Here is a 23,070-nt window from a genome sequence, read left to right as displayed (position 1 = left end):
TTGAATTAAAACAGATACCCAGGTTATGATTGTAGTTCTGTCACTAATTGGCTGGGTGACCTTGGGAAAATGCATCTCCTTAAATGTAGAGAGATGCAATAATAATAAAAATTGAATATCTACTATGTGTGAGGTTTACTGATAGTCCCTGAAGATACAAAGATAAGCAAAGGTTAACATTGTTGGAGCCCTCATGGAAGAGGGAAGGCAAATGTGAATCAAATAAAGTCACTGCAGAAAGAATTATTGCAGTACAAATTTGGAAAAGTGCTGAGAAGAAACAATGTTGGGGGCTGAGAGAGAGAAACAGAAGAATCTAATTTAATCTGGAAGTGGTGTTCATGCTGAGATCTGAAGGATGGAGTCAAGTGAACTAGGCAGTGGAGGGAGGTGTGAGGAGATGGAACAGCACAGAGAAAGGACCTGAGGCAGGAAGGAACATAGTGTTCTCACAGAACTGAATAGGACCTGCGCAGCTGGAACTTTTCAATCGATTACAAGATTCCTTCCCTTTTAAAAATGTCTACTGAAAATTATTTTTTCCAGGTTTGCATTCTTATTTGGATTTTTTTGCTTTAGTAGTACTTATAATTAAACATTTACTAATGACTTAAAAGATATTTACCTCTGTTTTTCCCCAAAGATCTTTCTACATTTGGTCCTTGGGTTGCATATCTTATATATGCATGTTATCAGTGTTTAGTTAAATAACACCAATTGTCCAACAATACAAATTAGTTTTCAGTTACCACAGCATATAACCTCTGAGTAATTTTATAAAGTGTAATCTTTGCTGCTAACTTTTCCATCTACAAATGACTATGCATGAATAGCAAATGTGCATCATGTCCAATGACCAATCATGTCACCGAGTCTGTGAAAGATTGGTTGCTGTTCATGTTATTTAGTTCATATACAGATAGCAATCAGGTAGTTGTAATGCCTCCTTGTCTCTCAATGATAAACTCATGTGGCATTTTACAAAAATGAACTATCACACCTAAGAGTGATGATACTGGAAGTGAATTTCAAATCGAATGTAATTGGAATTATTAAAAAAATAGATGGTCATAGGGATGTTGACACTTTTCCATTTGAGAGACTCTAGATATAGAACAAAAGGAAATTGATAAAGCAAGTTTATTAGCATAAGTGAGGAAAATGGGTGTAATGAGATGAAAGGAGATGAAGATATGGAGAGGAAGCCATGGTGGCAAAAGTACCATCCATTGAAGGAACGAACTCTCAGAGGATGTCGAACTGATCCAACTTCAGAAAGAAGGAGGACTGTTCACTAAGGCTTAAAAAAAGATACTTGCTCCACAGCCTAAGTTTTGCAATAAAAAGAAGGCACGCACTATTTGTCTACTTTTGGTAAAATTTTCTACAAACAAATAAAAAAACTTAATTCTCAAAATCTTATTGTTTTCAATTGTAGTATGCTGCTGAATCACTATTAGCTTTACTGCAAAGCCCTCTGCACTTATAGGGCAGAGAGTAAAAGTGTTTTAAAAGTTTTAACAAAAAATTTAAAAGTCATAAGAAAAGTCTATTTTTTTTAAATCATTGATCACTACCAACATTTTGCCTGACTTTAGCTTGGATGATTGCTTTTATGGTGCCATACTATCATGCATAGCAGGAATGGTCTGTAAATTTTATTAACTCTAACCAATATTATAGCCTTTTCAACGTGTCATGAAAGTAAATATATTTTAGAAGGTTGGAATCATTTTCAGAATTAATGAAACTCTCTATCTTGAAAATTCTAAGTCAACAACAGACCTGGAAAATAATTAGTTAACTAAATCCTTAGAATGTTAACCAAATATTAGAAATAAAATTTTCTGATTAAGCGCCTCCAAAGTCCTAAATCTTCAAGATCTACTATATTTCAGTAGGAGTGAGGAAAATAGAAAAATCTGTCTATCTTCCATTCCATTTAGACTTCATGTGTTATATTTAACTATAAACAGAATAAAAACATTTTAAAAAATAAAAATTACTTAATAATTTCAAGAAATACTATATTTAACACTTCATTCAAGAGCATCTGTGAATGAAATGCACAAAATAGTTAAAGATGACTTAAATCATAGGGAAATAAGAAAGAAAAATTCACATACCGATTGTAGAAATCATCTCTGTAGTAATCATAGTCAAAGACATAACCGCTAAGGAGGAAAATAAAAAAAAAACATTAGTTGGCATTTGTTTCAATCACATTAATTTTGATACTAACTTATGATGTTATAGGAAGACATTGATGCTCCTTTTAAAATACTTATTTTCAATGTAATTATGTATCCAAAGGGCTTTACAAGATAACTCCAGTTTGACATATCATGTCAAATTATTAGTACGTGTTTGACCACTTAGAGACTGATAATAGTTTGAATGATACGGATGAGAGGATTTGGAATAGAGAATGAGAGCAGGTAACAAAATAAATATATATTTTTTAACAATTATAGTTAAAAAAGAACCACCATTTTTTCCCTCTAGACAAGATATGATTGTCCCTTCTTTTTAAGGCAATTTACTTCTTTTGCCTAGGCTATGTGCAGTGAGGCTAGACAATGAACAAAAGGCATTGAAGTAAATGGAAGGGTCTAATGATCCCTTTATTGTAGTTAAGGGTTAATGAAAACATAGAAATACAGCATTAGTTTTTCATTCTAAGGACTGTGGATTTAGTGCTTTAAAATGACAAAAATAACTAATGAAAAAAAAAAAAAAAACAACCCTTGGCTGAGTCTTAACAACAATAACTTAATTTATCAGGATATTTAAATGAGAATTAATAACTGCATTTTGGTGATAAGATTATAATGACAAATCTCCCTAAAGGAATATATAATAAAAATTGCCTACATCCACTTGCATAATTGTTTGCATTTATAAAGCACCTTATTTGCATTTTAATTTTCATTCTGTATGGTGTAAATGAAAGAGACTAAGGTGTGAACATCCTAAGTGACACACACACACTTTTGTTACTAATGTGTGACTGGACTGAGATTTGAGAAAAAGTCTTCTGAATCCATATCTGGGACTGTTTTCGTTACTTCTTGCCACTCCTTGAACCTGGCAAAAAAACCTAAATCTTAAGATCAATAGAGTATCTTATACCAGAGTGAAAAATTATTTTTTAGTTCTTATTTGTTCACTTATTTTTCATTTCGGTAAAATATACAGAGCATGAAAGGGATCATTCTTATGTTCTTAAGCATACAATTCAGGAAGATTAAAGACATTCACAAAGTTGTATAAACCTCAATTTCAAGAACTTCTCTCTCATTTCAAACAATAACTTTGAACTTTATTAAGTAATAACCTCCTATTTCCGATTCCTCTGGGTAAAATCTATTCTACTTTGTCTCTCTGACTTTGCCTGTTTTAGATACTATACACATCATGAAATTAATAATACAAATACAAACCATTCAATCACATAGTTATATCATATTTCTGCTTTTTTGCCTGACTTATTCCATTTAGCATAATATTTTAAGGTTCATCCATATGTAGTGCAAATCAGAATTTCACTCCAATTTAAGACTGAGTAATATTCCATATTTTGGTTATATTATCATCTGTCAATACACATTTTGGTTGTTTCTGCAGTTTGATGATTGTGAATAATATTGCTATGATCTTTGATGTGAAAGTGAGTCTCTGCTTCCATTTTGTTTGGGTTTATACCTAGAAGGAGAATTGCTGAGTCATATGGTAATTCTATGTAACTTTTTGAAGAGCCGTCACAACACAGAGGAGTAATTTTATATTTTCAAATTAATTTACTGGTACTTTACTTTGTAATTTTTTCCTTGTTAGGAAAACTGAAAAAAAAAACTATATTAAGAATGGATTATTATTCTTGGTTTTAAGGATAACTGTATTTATTCATCCTCATCACATATGGGGAGAAAGTGCCTGATGTGACGTACTTAATGTTTAAGTTAGTTTTGCCTCTGGTACCATCTCATGAAACATATAATATTTGAGTTTAAGTACTGAAATGTAAAGTAGATGCCTATTCTAGGTATCTGGATGCAGGATCTAGCATTTTCTGGCCAAAGAAATGCTGTGTCTATCTCTGCAAATTAAGGAGGACAATTAGATCATTGTCTAAAGAGAAGGAACAAAAATATCCACTTTTGTCTGATAGTCACAGATTGTTAAAGCAGTAATGGTGTATGTTTTAATTTATATTGCTGGTGTAGACAAAATTCTGATGTGGAGCTGAGAGACTTTCTCAGAATTTCTTGGTGGGAAGCTGACAACTGAAACCTGCTCAGTTGATGGTGACCCCTGTTATGAGAATTCTGAACCTGGCACAGAAGTCTTCAGCTCATAGATTTGAGTTCACATGCCAGCTCCAGGGATAGAAGACTCTGAGCATAGCAAGATTACTACAATGTTTCACCAGTGCTGTAAGCTTCAAGCCTGCTGGCTTAGTAGAAACTTTGAACAATGGGATTCTTGGGTGCCACAGGAAGCCCCAAGTATTGCAACAGTGAAATAGCTACAAGAATGTTTCTAGCCCTGAAACTTTCTAATGCACAAAGAACAAAACTTCTATAGTCCTTAATTTCTTGATTATTAGATCCTATATAAATAAACTTGCTGGGCCAGCTCTTCAGTCACTGTTTCTTCCATCAGAGTGCAGTGTTTCACCTGATCCCAGCTTTTTCTCAAAGTGTGTGTGTGTGTGTGTGTGTGTGTGTGTGGTGTGTGTGTGTTTCCTAATCTCCCATCACCCCTCATTGGTTTCTCAGGCTCATCTTTGCAGGTTGTGGCAACCACCAAATCCTAATGTATGAATATTCCCTCAAAAACCTTCCTGATAAAGCATTACATGTTTCTTTCTTTGAGATTCACTTATTTCTGCCAGTAATAAGGGATACGAGTGACACTAGCCAAAGGCTTTTGCTGGGAAGCCTCAAGTTTAAAGATAGGGTTCGTCTTATATTTATTACTCATGAGTAATTATCATTGTGTTTTATGTTTGATTACTTTTAAGAATGTGTTCACAGAAGACAAAAGGATGTACAATATCAATCATGTTAACACAGCACAAAGCAAAGAAAAAATAGTCAAAAGCAGTGTAGTATTTTAAGAACTTTGCAGAGTTAATTTATGATGTATAATATCTAGAGAGAAAAATGCTTTAATTTGAAACCCTATTCTTGATGCTTTTATATACAATCCTCTTTAATCTGAACATCAATCTATAAGATGCGTAGTATTCTCCCAGTTTTACAAGGCATTGGTGTTCAGAGTTGCTAAATATCTGAGATAACACAGTTAAATGTTACAAGGTAGCATAGCCATTCATATGTTTATTCATCAAAATCTGATTAAAAACACGTGTCAGGAACTTTCCTAGGTACTTAGGATTAGAAGTATAACACTTTTCTCTTTGTATGAATCTCATGATATAGTTATGCACCAAGATGGCCTCAACCTCTCTCTCAGCATGACTATAGACAGTTTTCTTCTTGACTATAGGCTCCTGACTTTCCCTTTTTTGGAGCATTTACTTTAGAAAACTTTCAATTGTAAAAATTTTCACTGCACCTTTTACATGCAAATCTTTTCTTGGACTCCTCTCGTTTTACAACGCAGGAATATCAACCTGGAAGCTATTCCTTGGAAATGTGGTTTCCAAGGAAGATATCTCCCCTTAATCAACCTCCACCTCTCTTCTAACCTCCCCAGCCTCTCATAACCACTATTCTACTCTCCATGTCTCTGAGATCAACTCTTTTAACTTCTATATGTGATAGGAGGAATAAGTTTTAGTGTGCTATAGCAGAATAGAATGATTTAATTACTAGTAACTTTCTGTGTGTTTCAAAATAGCTGGAACAGAGGATTTTGAATGTTTTCATCACAAAAATAATGATAAATGTTCGAGGCGATGGATATGCTAATTACCCTGGTTTGATTATTACACACTGTCTCCATGTATTGGAATATCACACTATACCACATACATAAGTATAATTATTATGTATCATTTCAAAAATAAAAAAGAAAGATATCTCTCAGTCACTGTGTAGGAGCCCAACTTGGAAGAACACCAATTATTAAACACATGTCGAATCACATAGACCAAATTCCCTGAGAGTTTCCTCTAGAACCTCTTCCTCCAATAGTATTCTCCCTTTTGTCCTTTTGTCCACTCTAGCTCTTAAAAACTCTTCCTCCTTTTGTTTTAGTGGAGTTGAATTCAATTTCTGTCCTCTATGGCAATATTCTTAAAGAAAGTCTTCACTGACTAACTTTTGTGGTACAATTTTTCTTTGACAGTGTTGCAGACAGAAAATAAATAATATAAAACCAAATAATCAGAAGGGATCAAATGAGGTGGACAGAAACAGAGATTGAGAGAAAACTATAAAAGGGGATTGCTGAGGGCTGGACTCACTGAGGAGATGACATACAAATGTGAGACTTGAAGAACAGGAAAGGTCCTACCATGAACTGGAGACAGAGAACAGTAGGCTCAAAGGCACAAGACAGGAAAGACCTTGAGAAATTCAATAATGTAAGAAGGTAATTTCAGGGCTACTGCCCTTCTGCAGACCATAAATAACAGTGTCTTGGGGGTACCCTGATGCAAAAGAGATGGAATGGTATAAAGATATTCAAGACATGTTTTTTTTTGTTTGTTTTGTTTTTTTTAGGTGTCTTAAAGAACTGGGGAGATTATATTATCCTTTCTGAGCAGAAGATTGGGAGGAAGAGGTTCTAGAGGAAACTCTCAGGATGAGTTTGGGGCATGATAGTATTTGGATGCTTATGACATAGTTAAGAAACACTTTCAGGGGAAATTGCATATTATCTGAGAGGAGCCCCAAAGATAGGGCTTGCTGGGGAAATAATTCTGGGTGTAAGCATATTGATAACAATGAAGCTATGGAAAAGGTGAGGTGTTCTTTGGGAGTAAGTGTAGAGAAAGAAGGCTGTTCATGTGGATTCTAGGCCTTAGACATCAAGAAAAGGAGGAGGAGACAACAAATAATCTAGGTCATATATGTGCAAGAAATGAACTGAAAAATAGCTTCTGTGTGGACCCCAGCTTGCCACTTACTAGATATGACATTGCACCACCTGCTTAATCTTTCTGAACCTCCTTTGCAAAATGGGATAAGGAACCACCTTCTTGTATAAGGAGCCATCTTCTTGTTTTTGATACACTGTAGTCATTCAATGAGTGTTTTTATCAGTTTTCCAACAGCTATGAATTAAAGAGGGTTCTCTGAATCCAAAGTCTGATTTTTCCTACTGTGTCTATTTTCTGTAGATATTTATTAATTAAATAAATTTAATAGTATTAATGTCTTAGTGTACATAATGTTTCTTCCTGAGGTATTGAAGAGAAAATTTGTTATTAAAATAATGAGAACATTTAATTTTAGATGCGTAAATTCATCTTAATATTTATGTAGGTTTCCTCTCTTTGTAAAGTCCCTTTAGATCTTTACTTCTCACTTTTGTTTTCCTACTAGTGTCTAGCAATCAGAAATTTACAATCACTATAATAATGGTAATAAAACAATGTTGAATAGTTACTAATACTAATAGATATAGATGAGTATTTACTATGTACTAGGTATAGTACTAAACATAGTAGATGAATTAAATAGTGATTGATTGATGAGACAATCATTTTCCTATAATGAAAATTCTCAGGATTTTCTAAAGTTATTTCCAAATAAGTTCATAGAGAAGACATGGCTGAGGTTTTAAAATAATTTTTTTTTCCTGAGGCTTTTTCAAATATTATAATCTCAGAAGACTTTAATTTCTAGAAGAAAGTGTGATTCATTGACCAATTAATAAAGGTATTATTAATATGGATGACAGTAATGATTCCATTCATGTCTCTTACACCTTTAGGAATTGCTTCAATAATTTAATAGCTTTCAGAAAATTTAAAAATGCATGGGAAAAAAAGAATTCAATTTTATCTATTTAAATTATCTTGTCCAACTCACTTATTTTTTGTTCAATCCTGACTGCTAAAGACATATTTACAAGAACCAGAAATAGCTAAGTATTCTGAATTGTTTGACCTCATGTTCCACTGCCTGCCATCATGAACTCAATTTTACCTGTCAGAGTTAAAAATGAAATGAAATGCACAAATAGACCTGTCTCGACAATGATGCTAAGGCTGCTTTTGTCTTAATGGTTTGGACTTTAAGCAGAAATGCCATGACAGTAGTTGGCTTAGGTCCCAAGCTATAAAATCAAGCTGGATTTCCAAGAAAGAGAAAGAGACACAAGGAGATGGAAGGTAACTCCTGGACAAGTTAGATTCTTGTCAGGCTTCTCAGCCTTCTTACCTCTCCTCTCCATCCTTTCATCCTTTATTCACTTATTTACTGTTAACCTTTTTTACTCTTGCCAGATTTTCTCTCTTTCATAAAATCCCTATTTTTTCTTTCTATGTAAATATCTATATGAAATTAGCTATTAAATGACAGCATTGTTAGGACTCATATTCAGGTTGAAAAGGTATTTAATGAATTCTCTAATCGTATTGCTGGAAAAAGTGAGTCTTTCAGTTATGAAAGACCATTGTACTTATAGGCGACAGACAAATGTGAGTGGTGGGAACATGAGGTTAAGGGAATAATCCTATAAAATGGGCCCACTGTGCTTGGAAAACATGCTTTGTTTTACAAGAAGCAATGTATCTGCAGCATTCCTCAGCAAACTACCTGCTATTTGCAGGCCAGAAGTAATGCTGATGAGAGAAATCCAAGTTATCCTGAAAGGGGAGATTTTGTGACCCTTTCCACAGACCAGATCCCAAAACTCAGGAAGATAATTCCTTGCAATTATAAAATCTATAAGAATTTATGGTTAAGAATCCAATTAGAACTGGTCAGCATGGGCCAAAGTGACTTAGTGTTGTCATGGCAGTGGGGACTTGAAAGTCTGATGTCATCCTGCTGTCAGTCAAAAGTCAAGAGGTAGACCTCGGAACAACTGTCTGGAAACTTCTCTGGGCTCCCCAATAAAACTGGAGTACAGGAGAGGCACATTGTCCCTCTCTAACTTGAGAGAACCCACTTTTTCCCTTCAAAGTGTCCCCTTTTCTTTTTCCTGTTTTTTCAATAAACTCATACCTGTTACTCTGAACAACATGTCTGAAATCTTCCTGACTTGTATCACAAGAATCAGGATTTGAAAGTGGGAGGGTGGTCTGTGCATTGCCTCAATTCCCCAGAAGTCCTCAGCTCTGTAACAATAGCCCACCCCAATTTTTCTTCCCTCATAAACTGTGTGGTGCTCTCATGCCAATGGGCTAATCTACTTGCCTTTAAAGAAATTTTGTAATTTTCATTTCAATAGTTTTACATAATAATCTATTTCTTAGGTCACTAAAAACAAAATGATGATAAGATGTTTAGGACAGTGTCCAGGTGGAAACTAAATCCAGGAAATGTCAGGACTTTTGTCATTTGGATCATGGTCACAGTGGCCTGGTAGTTGACTTTCTAGAAAAGTAAAATGATGGCTTAGAGTATTTTTTTTTAATATTTATTTTTTAGTTCTCGGCTGACACAACATCTTTGTTTGTACGTGGTGCTGAGGATCGAACCCGGGCCGCACTCATGCCAGGCGAGCGCGCTACCGCTTGAGCCACATCCCCAGCCCTGGCTTAGAGTATTTAATATGAATAAGAATTTCATATTATTTATTTAAAACCTGGTGTACTTATATGAATTTTATTCTACTTGTGAATGTATCTTTATTCTAATAGTTCAGCTACCCTTAGAATTTAATGGGAAATCAGAATAGTGAAAGTAATTGTGCTGAATTATACATCCATACCTTTTATTTACTTAAGATTAAATGAGGAACAAATAAATTTCCTGGAATTTGATTTAAACTTTTTCATTTGTGTAAGAAGAAATAACAGCTTATTGGGCTTTCCAATATATGCAATCAATTTTATTTAATCCCTTTGAATCCATAAAGCCAATCTCATGAGTAGACTAATACACAAAGTATTTCTTTTTATTTTCCCTCACAGAACTTCATTAAAACATAATGTGAAAAAAATATCAATAAACTCCCTATAATAAGCAGGGTGCATTTTAATGGTTTTTTAGAAGACATCCTGCCAATAATAACTATTACTAGAGGCTTCTCAGTTATTATAGCTGGCTCCTTAAATTAAATTGAATAATCAATTACTGAGTACATACTGTAAGTTAGGTACAATACTGGGAGTTGTGGATAATAACATCAGGAGAACCTCAAGGTATGCCAATCTAAATATGAGGGATTAGGCAGATACACATACAACTGTAGAGTGAGGCAGAATTCAATAAAGGTCCAAACAGAAATTAAAAACTGCTACGAGAGCTTGTAGGCAAAAGGAATAGGATGTGCTAGTGGGAAAGGTGATCAAACAAACCTTCATGAAAAAGATGACATTCTGATTGGACCTCATAAAAGGGTGGGCCTTTGGCAAATAAATGTTAAAAAATGAGGTCCTTCTCAGTGGTCAAACAATGGAGGTAGTAGCTGCTCGTCTGTAATCCCAGTGATTGAGGCTGAGGCAGGAAGATTGCAAATTCAAACCAGCCTCAGGAAAAAAAAAAAAGAGTTGGGGATGCATCTCAATGGTTAAGTACCACTCTGTTCAATTCCCAGTACAAAATACAAGGCAGTAGAACAATGTGGGACAAGTATGAACTGTGCTTGGTGAAGACTGTTTTTTTTTTTTTTTTTTCTCTAGACCAGGGATTGAACTCAGGGGCACTCAACCACTGAGCCACATCCCCAGCCCTATTTTGTATTTTATTTAGAGACAGAGTCTCACTGAGTTGTTTGGCACCTTGCTGTTGCTGAGGCTGGCTTTGAACACTTGATCCTTCTGTCTCAGCCTCCTGAGCTGCTGGGATTATAGGTGTGCACCACTGTACCCAGCTTATCATAATATTTTTGATACTTGAAGAGTATCCACACTTGAACAGATTTATAAGTTTTATCAAGATATGTGAACAAAAATCTGTCCATTTTCCCTTATGTGTTAGGAAACATATAAATCTGTATTTACTGTGGTATATGTATGTGTACTGAATACACATACATACATATATTCAAAATTCAAACAGTACAATAAACTCTTTAATATAATATCATTGACGAAATAATTTATTCCTATGGAATGGGGAGAAGGTGAATGATACCTAGAGAATTATGACATTTTTAGAGTTCTTGACTAATTATAAATCAGGGCCTCTGACCTTACAGAAAGTGGCTAAGATGTTCAAAATATTAAAATAATCTACCAAATCCATGTAAGGGTTCTGATCTTTCATATGTTTGAATAAGGTTTACTCTCTTACACATTACAGGTTGGTACTTTAATTGAAAGACATGTCAGTGGCATGATGTGTGAAAAGCAAATTTTGGAAATGAGAGAAAAAAAGGAGGAAAAGAAGGAGAATTATTTTTTCTCTCTTCTAGCTGAGTTAATATGGATTTTGAGTTTGGGAGTATCACCTGGAATAGAGTATGTTGTTGTCTGTCTCTGTGCTGCATTCTGATAGGGAGGATATTTAAAGATGTCATTCCAAAATTGTGTTAGTTTTCACTTTTGTCTTCCATTCTAGCACGAATGTGAAAATATGCATATAATTTTTCTTCAATTCATGACTATTTTATAATGCTGCAAAGAGAATGAAAATTTTCTCTTCGTTCACAGCATGACGTACTCAGTAACAGAACTATAAATATAGTCTCACCTGGACCAGCACAACTATCCACAAACCAGTATTCCTGATCCCAAATACTTCTACATCTCCTTCCTATCATGTTTATTGTTAATGACTTGGAAGTATTTCTTTTTAATTAACTATCAATAATAACAATGAAATCAACAACAATAACAAAACCTCTTCAGTTACTCCCCATAGACTATAAGATAACACAGAGTCTTCAATGTTAGGAGTCTCCAATATGCAACTCTTCAACATTCCTTCCCTATGCATTCAATTACTGAATCCTTCAGCATTTCTCAGCATCTGCTCTCTGTTTGGCATTATTCTTGCTCCTTGTTGTCAGGTAGAGACATGCTTGTACCTCTACATAAGCTTTTCCGTTAGCTCAATTGCTTAACAGTAAGTTTTCTGTTATGCTTTCCACCCATTAACATATGGTGTATCTTCTTTCTTTTGGAAGCGTATTCGTTATTAAAGGCCTAACTCAATTTCTACTTCTTTCCCAATTATAAAATTTGTCAAATGAGGTTTAATTCTATTTTCTGTGCTATCCTTTGATTATAGTCTTTCTTGTACTTACGTTTGACTCATGCTTTGTCAGTGCTCTGCTTTTCTTGTCACTTAGCTAATTTATATAGATTTATTTCTGTTAGCCTTTCCCCTTCACAAGCCAATCCTTCCATTCCATTAATCATTCCCGTCTTTCTTCTTTGAACTTAATCTAATTTATCTGAATTTTTTGACACTGAAGTTTTCAGTTAAATATTCTAGGAGGACTCATGTCAAAATCCAGTAGACTATTATCTATCTCCTTGTTTCAACTAAATTTAGTCATTATTATGCAGGTCTCATTCTTGTAACTTCTTATGCATTCTTTTATCTAGCCATAGATTAGTATTTAACCATTTATAAGTCTGTTCACTAGATGATGAACTAAAAAGGCAGAGTGTTTGTAGCCACAAAATAGATGTTTTGTTAATTTGTTAATTAAATGTTTACATTTCCTTGAAACTTTCTGTTATAATATTTCTTCCCATAGGAAAAAAAATGCTGACATTAAATTCTTCAAACACATAAGTATCAATATTAGAATGTTTGGACCATTACAATTGCCATATTAGGTTATACCTTTCTTTCATTTATCAACGTGTTGACTCAGTTCCTTGCATTATGATAATAGAGCTGGATCCTATAAACATTTCTCTGCTACAGGGCACAATGTTAGGGTTTGTCAGGAGGGGGTACTGGAGGAAAACTGCAAAACACAGAAGAGGAAAGGGTGCCCTTCCCAGGTTCCCGTGGACTTTTCTTCTTGCTTCTGTGGCATGGCTACCAGCAAGGTATCAGAGACTCAGTCATAAACATTGGCATCCCAGCAGGAGGCTTCTTACGCATCACCTCCTGTTTTGATTTGGATCTGTAATATCCCTTGAAAAGCTCATGTTTTGAAAGCATGGTCACTAATGCAGCAAAGTTTTGAACTGGGGCTTTCAGGCAATGATTAGAGCTCATACCTCTTCAATGGATCAATCCATTTACTGATTAATCCATTGATAGCTAAGTGAATTACTGAGAGGTGGGACCTTGTTGGAGAAAGTTGGACACAGGAGATGTGGCCTTGGACTATATCTGTCCCTGGCCCCTTGTTTGTGCATATACTCTCTCTCTCTCTCTGCTTCCCAACTACCATGATCTGGCTTTCCTTTGCCATGTCCTTCTGCCATGATGTTTTTGCAGTGGAGTTGACTGACCATGGATTGAGATTGAGACTATGAGCCAAAATGAATATTTCCTCCTCCAAATTGTTCTTGTCTGGTATTTTGGTCATGGTGATGAAAAGCTAACACAAGTCCAGTCTACCAACATCCCAACACACTTCTGTGCCATTCAGTAGGCTGCACCCATACCCTGTCTAATGAAATCTGAATCTCAGCCTTGGGGAGGTTGTCTCTTCAAGTTCCTTCCTTGGCTCCTCTCCCTCAGACATAGAGGTAGTAGTTGTTCCCTTTGTTTTCTACTCCAATATTCTTTTGCAATATCTTACTGATTTAAAGGACTTATTATCTTTTACCAGCCCATATTTCTTAATATTAATTATTTTGCTGTTAAAATTACTGGTGTGATTTTTATCTTTATTTTCCTGACTGGACCCTGATGGACACAACTTGGTTTAGGCATTTTTGTGTTCCACATGTTTAAAATGATCATATATGACATGTAGTCAAAGGATATGAGTTTTCAAATTATAAGTAAATCCTTTTCATATCTTATGTATTTGATGCATTTGATATGATGATGATGATGATTTAACTTATTGGACTATAATGATTTTTCTAAAGTTTTCCTCCAAGGGTAAAAATATCAACTGCACAATTCTTCATGGTGGAGTTTAATTTGTGAAATATCTCAGATTTTAAAAGGTATGATATTAATAATAATAATTGATAATCAATGATAATAATGTCAATACTTACTAAAATGCTAACCACTTCTCAGCTACTGAGTGCTTTGCATTTATCAAATCTTTTAATTGTCTTAAAAAGTTCTCTGGGTAGGTGTTAAAATTAACTTGGTTTTCTAAATTAGAGAAAAAAAGTCATCAATATGACTAATTCAAGTCCAGAGTATAAATGGATTGTCTATGGGTTACCAAATATTGGTGGAGAAAATATTTGGTGTTTTGTCCATTGCAAGCAAAATATAAACCATGAGTTTGACACAAAACCACAAAGCTAATGAAATCGTACTTGGCATTAAATATAGTGACTTTTTAAAAAGAGGTAATAATTCCAGTGGACTTTCACATTTGAGACATCATTAGAAATATTTAGTTTAATATGTATCAGTACAATTCTAGAAGGATTTGGAACAATTGGAATGCATACAGATAAAGAAAATTAGGATGGCAAAAAGCCTCAAAACAATGTCTATATTAAAATGGTTGAATTAAGTAAGGATGCTTGATTTTGAGAAGAAAGCCTTTGGGAAGGAAGGCAGAAAATTATTTAAATAGTTGAAAGGCTGTTTAGTGGAAGAGGAATTGAATTTATTTGTTGTGGCTACAGAAAGCAGACAAAATATTAAAGGAAAAATGTTATTGCTAAATAAAAACAAAGAAATAGAATATTGTGTTCCAAATACCTTGAGCTTTTAGTAATGTAGGAAAACAATAGAATCATAAAATGGAAAACACAATGACAAAACATTGCATGATCTAATGTAACACACAGACACATGCACTCCAAGAGAAGCCCAAGAATCATTTGTTAGGGATTTACAGAGAACAGAATTAATTGCATAGTTTCCAAGTCAAGTTTTATAAGTTTATTAAAATAAGTTAATTGTTAAAATTAACATTTATATATTTGCATGTAGTTTAGGAAAAGTAAAGTGGAAGAAATGAGAAGAAAGGAAATTAAATTGGTCACCAAAATTTGGCTCCCTTTCCCTTAGTACCAGTTGTAGCCTCTTTGACTTTCTTCAATTAAGCTGGAGTAGGATCCAGGAAGAAATTAAATTGAGCTTTCATGTTATCTAGATAGAAATAAAAATACTTCTTTCAGAATCTATGGGATACTGAAGACCTGATGTAAAAAAAAAATATAGCCTTAGATGCCCTCAGTTTTGAAGAAGAAAGATGAGAAGAAAACATCTCCATTCTGATCTCCTCATTAGAAAAAGAGCAACTTAATAAACCAAAGTAAATCCCAAAGAGGAAATTAATATAAGGTTCAAGTATGGAAATCTATTAACACAATCTATAAAAATGAAAGGTGATTATGATTAGTAGATGCTAGAGGCATTTAATAAAATTTAAGAGGCATTCCTGTAATATAATTTTTTAAACTTTTTTTTAGTTTTAGCTGGACACTATTTATTTATTTATTTGGTGCTGAGGATTGAACTCAATGCCTCATACATGCTAGACATGCGCTCTACCACTGAGCCACAACTTCAGCCCCTCCCTGTATATATTTAAAGTAAAATAGTAAGAAGAAAATTACTTAAATACAGTATAACATGTGCCTAAGACAAGTGGGAAATATTATTTTACATAAAATAGTCAAAGAATTTAACTTAAAATCAGGAGGATAGCTTTTATTGCCATTATTATTATAAAAATAGCTTGATGGCTTTAGCACATCTCTATATTCTGAACTTTATCATTCCACTGTGCACATGTACATGGTGTTTGGAATCACCTATTTTCCTAAAATATCTGACTTCTCATAATTGTTCTCTGTATTCTTTTTATTACAAACCCCTGTTGCATGGAACACATATTACCTAAGATGAGTATTTCCTACAAGTATTATAGAAGCAAAAGTAGCATATTGAACACCCATTGATTTAATTTGCACTCTTCCTATTATGACTTTCTTCTATAAGCATAATTTATTGTTGTAACTATTATTTTTTCCCACTGGTTGATATGCCAATTCTTATTCCCAAATACACATTTGTAAAAGATTTCCTCCACTTTATATTATTTTATTCTCCCTCATATTACTATTTCTTTTGTATTTTCATCTTTATTTTACCAGCTGAACTTTAGAAATGTCAACTGTGCTGCCCCTCCAACACGATAATTTTTCCACTCATATTTATTTTCAACAAACCATTCACCCCTTTTATGACAGTCTTAGTTAAAGAGCATAGCTAAATGTACAGGTGTAGGTGAGGTTCTTAGAATGCTAGTGTCAGAGGTAGACAAAACATGATGAGCAGCTATCTTCACAAAATTTTGCCTGGTTTTGGTACTGGCACAACTTTTATATTGATGTCTTTCTGTTTCCTTCACAAATGAAAAATGGTACAGGTGAACACAGAACTACTGTCTTAAAATCTTGAAAATGCCCTGTTATTGTCTTCACAGTCCTATACATCACAGAGAAAACTGAGTAGGCCTCTATTTTTGGATGGGTGCCTATAGGTTTTATTTTATTTTATTTTTAATTTCAAATTTTAAAAACCTCATTGGAAAAAAAACAATGAATGATATTTTACCTTTTGTTATGGACTCATTCTACAAAAATTTGGGAGAGGGAATAAATTATTTATAAGTTAAACATGATGGTTTTTTAATCCTTTTTTTTCCCCTTTGTGCTCATTTCTGCCACTTTAATTTTTCTCTATTTTGCTTAGGGAAAAATTGTCAACATCCCTATTTGTTATTATTTGGATATCAGGTATCCTCCAAAAGCTCACCTGTGAGACAATGCAGGAAGGTTCAGAGGAGAAATGATTAGATGGTGAGTCTTAACCCATCAGTGAATTCATCCCTGATGGGATTAACCAAGTGGTAACTAGAGGCAGGTGGGATGTGGCTGGACAAAGTGGTTAATTGGGGGCGTGGCTATGAGGTATATATTTTGTGTCTGGAGCTGGAGTCTCTCTCTCTCTCTGCTTCTTGACCACCATGATGTGAGCTGCTTCCCTCTGCCACACACTCCTCCATGATATTCAGCCTCACCTTGAACCCTGAGAAATGGAGCTGACCTTCTGTGGAGTAAGACCTTTGACACTGTGAGCCCTCAAATAAACTCTTCCTCCATTACTGTTCTGATCAGATCCTTTAGTCACAGCAGCGGAAAGGCTGACTAAAACATTATTGATTAGATTTGTCTCTAATTATTTACTTAAGTCCTCCACCCCTGTCCATCAAATCTTCCATTAACTACTAGAAATGAAGCATTATATTGATTCTGAGGTTTTGTTAACAATCAGTTTCTTATGACCTACTAATGTTTCTTAGAGGCAGTTTTTAGCCTTATGGGAACTAAGAAAACATACCTTTTGTGTAATGTTCTTCAGTTTCTAGAATTAAACCATGTTCAGGGGAATGTGTTCTCTTTGAGCCCTCAGAATACTGCTGTTTACTTGTACAAAAGAAATTTTTTTTTCATAAGCTTCCGTGTTTTTTTCCCCTTGTTAATTCTTTTCTGTCTTGCTTAAGTCAACATTTAGTGTTTATATTGTTATAACTATGCAAATATTATTCATAGCTGAGTAATATACTGTGCAATGATTAACTTTTCTTCTTGGACAAATTGTTGTTTACTTGGCCCTTATACTTGTCTAATTTTTTCATTCTTCCCAGAGCGATCCATCGTTCTGCTACAACCCAGACCTCTCACAGGTCTGCCACAAAGCCACTGTCCTTGTACCCCTCCTCACCTTAGAACTTGCTTCTCTTTTGTGTTAGACACCTCACCGTACCCCACCTCCCTTTATTTTTTGTTCATTCAATGATTTTAGTGGAACAACTGTCTGTAGATTTATTAGAAAGGGTTTGTGAATAATTAGGTTTCCAAAAAAACTGTTGATTCTTATTATTGTGGATTCTCTATTTGTGAATTTGCAAAATGATTTGTAACCCCCAAACCAATACTGGGAAAGTTCTCTCAATTATTCACACATGTGTAAAAGAGAGTTATACAAATTTGAAGTCATCTGATGTGCACGTTCCTAGCTGAAGTTGAAAAAGGTGGCGGTCTGCCACCTCATTTTTTGCTCTCACACTATATACAACCATCTGTTTTGTGATCTACTTAAAGCCATGATTTTTGTTTTCCTTTTTGTGCTTGTGTTTATTGATTTGACTTTTGAGATGGCCCCCAGCACAGTGTGGAAGGGCTGTCTAGTGTTTCTAATTGCAAGATGATCGTGAGGTGCCTTAAGAAAAGACACGTTAGATCAGCTTTGTCCAGATGTGAACTATACTGCTGTTGACAAAGAATCCAATGTTAGTGAGTCAACAGTACATATCAAGTAAGGAGTCTTCAATTAGAAACATACATAAGCATGGTTATTTATTGAATGGCTGGCAAAACTGTGACCAGAGGCTCCCAGAAACCTAATTATTTACTCTAGGAACAATGGGCTCCATGCTTGATTATTTAGAGTTTGACTGACTTTATAGAATATAACTACTTATAAAAACAATAGTCTACTGTTATCTTTTTCTGTCTTTGTGATTTGATTGATAATGTGTTTGACTTGATTGCTAGCCTAAATATTTGGGCTAAAAATAATTTTCCTTCAGAATTTTGAAGGCATTATTCTTTTATCTGCATGATTCTAATCTTGAGAAACTCTGATGTCATTCTGCTTCCAAGTGTTTTTTAAAAAATATTTTTATTGGATCTTTTAATACATGACAGTAGAATCCATTTGACATAATTATAAAAGCATGGCAGAGATCTGATGTCATCAGAAAGCGGCGGAGGAGAGAACTTCATCAATACCAGCGGCGACAGAAACAGTTGGTCTCCTGGTAGGGGGGGTGAGGCACAGACACCCGAGTCTCCTCAATTTGTCCTCGAGCCAGAGGGGAGGAGCCGGGCCGCCGCCAGCGCCCGGAGCAGGCCCAGCGGCTCGCCAGCGTGGTGACCGCGTGACCCCAATTGGAGAGGGGGCGGAGCGGAGCCACCACCCGCACCCACAAGGTGGGCAGACCCAAGACCCAGTGGTACATGGGCGTGGTAGGAGGGGCAGGGCAGAGCCGCCGTTCGCGCTTGCAAGGAAAACAGACCTGTGACAGCCTGGCGGGTCAGGCCCAGTGGCCTGCCAGTGTGGTACACACGTCACCCCAACTGGAGTAGGGGCAGAGCAGATCCTTCTCCCACGCCCGGATCAGGCCCTGCCGGTGTGGTGGCCACGTGACCCCAATTGGAGTGGGGGCGGAGCGGAACTGCCACCTGTGCCCGCAGGAAGAGCAGACCTGTGACCAACATGCAGATCAGGCCCAGGGGTCCGCAGGCGTGGTAGGAGGGGCAGGGCAGATCCGCCGCCCGAGCCTCCAAGGTAGGCAGACCTGCGACAGACCGGCGGATCAGGCCCAGGAGCCTGCCGGCGTGGTACACACACCACCCTAATTGGAGTAGGGGCAGAGCAGAGTCGCCGCCCGTGCCAGGAACAGGCCCAGCGTCCTGCAGGCGGGGTAGTCACGACACCCCAATTGGGTAGGGGCAGAGCAGAGCCTCCACCCGTGCCCGAAAGGTGGGCAGATCTGCGACCGACCAGAGGGACAGGCCCAGTGGCCTGCCGGTACGACAGACACGTCACCCCATTTGGAGTAGGGGCAGAGTAGAGCCGCCGCCCGCGCCTGCAGGGTAGGCAAACCTGCAACCGACCGGCGGATCAGGCCCGGTGGCCTGCCGGCGTGGTACACTCGTCACCCCAATTGGAGTAGGGGCAGAACAGAGCCGCCGCCAGCGCCCAGAACAGGCCCAGTGACCGGCTGGCGTGGTAGCCACGACACCCCAATTGGAATAAGGAGAGAGCAGAGCTGCCGCCCGCGCCTGCAGGAAAGATACGCAAGCAGTATGAAAAGACAAGGAAAGAAAGGACCACAAGCAATGCAGGTCAACGCAACTTTAGAAGAGGTAACAGCTGCAGCAGATGGAATGTCAGATAAAGAATTCAGGATATACATTCTTCAGATGATCTGGAGTATCAAGGAAGACATTAAACAGCAAAATCAGACAATGAAAGATCACTTCGACAATGAATTACGCAAACAAATCCAGGAAGCAAAGGATCAACTATACAGGGAGATAGAGGTTATAAAAAACAAACAAACAGAAATCCTAGAAATGCAGGAAGCAATAAACCAACTTAAAAACTCAATGGAGAATACTACCAGCAGAGTAGAACACTTAGAAGATAGAACATCAGACAATGAAGACAAAGTATTTCAACTGGAAAAGAACATAGACAGCTCAGCAAGACTGTTAAGAAACCATGAGCAGAACATCCAAGAAATATGGGATAACATTAAGAGACCAAACTTAAGAGTCATTGGGATACAGGAAGGTACAGAGCTCCAAACCAAAGGAATGAGCAGTCTATTCAATGAAATAATACGAGAAAACTTCCCAGACTTGAAGAATGAGACAGAATCCCAAATCCTAGAAGCCTACAAGATGCCAAATGTGCAAAATCATAAGAGATCCACACCTAGACACATTATAATGAAGATGCCCAACATACAGAATAAGGAGAGAATTTTAAAAGCTACAAGAGAAAGGAAGCAGATTACATTTAGGGGTAAGCCAATCAGGATAACAGCTGATCTTTCAACACAGACTCTGAAAGCTAGAAGATCCTGGAATAACATATTTCAAACACTGAAAGAAAATGGGTTCCAACCAAGAATTGTGTATCCAGCGAAATTAAGCTTCAGGATGGAAGATGAAATTAAAACCTTCCACGATAAACAAAAGTTTAAAGAATTCGCAGCTAGAAAACCATCTCTTCAAAACATCCTCGCCAAAGCATTACAGGAAGAGGAAATGGAAAATAACAATGAAAACCAACAGTGGGAGGTAGGACAGTAAAGGGGGGGAAAATAATCAAAGAGGAAAACAAACCATGTTTAGTAACAGAAATAAACAAATATGGCTGGAAGAACAACCCATATCTCAATAATAACCCTAAATGTTAATGGCTTAAACTCACCAATTAAGAGACACAGGCTAGTAGAATGGATCACAAAACAAGACCCAACATTATGCTGCCTACAGGAGACGCATTTGATAGGAAAAGACATACATAGGCTGAAGGTGAAAGGTTGGGAAAAATCATATCACTCATATGGACTTCGGAAACAAGCAGGAGTGTCCATACTCATATCAAATAAAATAGATTTCAAGCCAAAGTTAATCAAAAGGGATAAAGAGGGACACTACATACTGCTTAAGGGAACCATACACCAACAAGACATAACAATCATAAATATTTATGCCCCAAACAATGGTGCAGCTATGTTCGTCAAACAAACTCTTCTCAAGTTCAAGAGTCTAATAGACCACCATACCATAATCATGGGAGACTTCAACACACCTCTCTCGCCACTGGACAGATCTTCCAAACAAAAGTTGAATAAGGAAACTATAGAACTCAATAACACTATTAATAACCTAGACCTAATTGACATATATAGAGTATACCACCCAACATCAAGCAGTTACACTTTTTTCTCAGCAGCACATGGATCCTTCTCAAAAATAGATCATATATTATGTCACAGGGCAACTCTTAGACAATATAAAGGAGTAGAGATAATACCATGCATCTTATCTGATCATAATGGAATGAAACTGAAAATCAACGATAAAAGAAGGAAGGAAAAAGCATACATCACTTGGAGAATGAACAATAGGTTACTGAATGATCAATGGGTTATAGAAGACATCAAGGAGGAAATTAAAAAATTCTTAGAGATAAATGAAAACACAGACACAACATATCGGAATCTATGGGACACATTGAAAGCAGTTCTAAGAGGAAAATTCATTGCTTGGAGTTCATTCCTTAAAAAAAGAAAAAACCAACAAATAAATGATCTCATACTTCATCTCAAAATCCTTGAAAAAGAAGAGCAAAACAACAGCAAAAGAAGTAGAAGGCAAGAAATAATTAAAATCAGAGCTGAAATTAATGAAATCGAAACAAAAGAAACAATTGAAAAAATTGACAAAACTAAAAGTTGGTTCTTTGAAAAAATAAACAAAATCGACAGACCCTTAGTGATGCTAGGGAAGAGAAGAAGAGAGAGAACTCAAATTACTAGCATACGGGATGAAAAAGGCAATATCACAACAGACACTTCAGAAATACAGAAGATAATCAAAAACTATTTTGAATCCTTATACTCCAATAAATTAGAAGATAGTGAAGGCATAGATAAATTTCTTAAGTCATATGATCTGCCCAGATTGAGTCAGGAGGATATAGACAACCTAAACAGACCAATATCAATTGAGGAAATAGAAGAAACCATAAAAAGACTACCAACTAAGAAAAGCCCAGGACCGGATGGGTATACAGCAGAATTTTACAAAACCTTTAAAGAAGAACTAATACCAATACTTTTCAAGCTACTTCAGGAAATAGAAAAAGAGGGAGAACTTCCAAATTCATTCTATGAGGCCAACATCACCCTGATACCTAAACCAGACAAAGACACTTCAAAGAAAGAAAACTACAGACCAATATCTCTAATGAACCTAGATGCAAAAATCCTCAAAAAATTCTGGCGAATCGGATACAAAAACATATCAAAAAATTGTACACCATGATCAAGTAGGATTCATCCCTGGGATGCAAGGCTGGTTCAATATACGGAAATCAATAAATGTTATTCACCACATCAATAGACTTAAAGATAAGAACCATATGATCATCTCGATAGATGCGGAAAAAGCATTCGACAAAGTACAGCATCCCTTTATGTTCAAAACTCTAGAAAAACTAGGGATAACAGGAACATACCTCAATATTGTAAAAGCAATCTCTGCTAAGCCTC

General features: G+C 36.1%; 1 protein-coding gene across 10 annotated transcripts in view; it reads right to left on the bottom strand.

Annotated features, from left to right (window-relative positions):
• Positions 1 to 23,070, bottom strand: part of Ralyl (RALY RNA binding protein like) — a 441,521-nt gene that overhangs the window by 77,440 nt on the left and 341,011 nt on the right. For all 10 annotated transcript variants that reach the window (XM_058583703.1, XM_046458643.2, XM_058583702.1 and 7 more), the window contains one exon: positions 2,127 to 2,174. In XM_058583703.1, coding sequence (XP_058439686.1) covers positions 2,127 to 2,174 — 48 coding nt within the window. The remainder of the gene's footprint in view (positions 1 to 2,126; positions 2,175 to 23,070) is intronic.

This window comes from Marmota monax, unplaced genomic scaffold (genome assembly GCF_021218885.2).
Source record: "Marmota monax isolate L192 unplaced genomic scaffold, Marmota_monax_Labrador192_F-V1.1 WCK01_AAM20220418_F8-fsc00147, whole genome shotgun sequence".
NCBI lineage: Eukaryota > Metazoa > Chordata > Mammalia > Rodentia > Sciuridae > Marmota > Marmota monax.
Note: the sequence above shows the minus strand (reverse complement) of the source record. Positions and strands in the feature narration are given on the sequence as shown.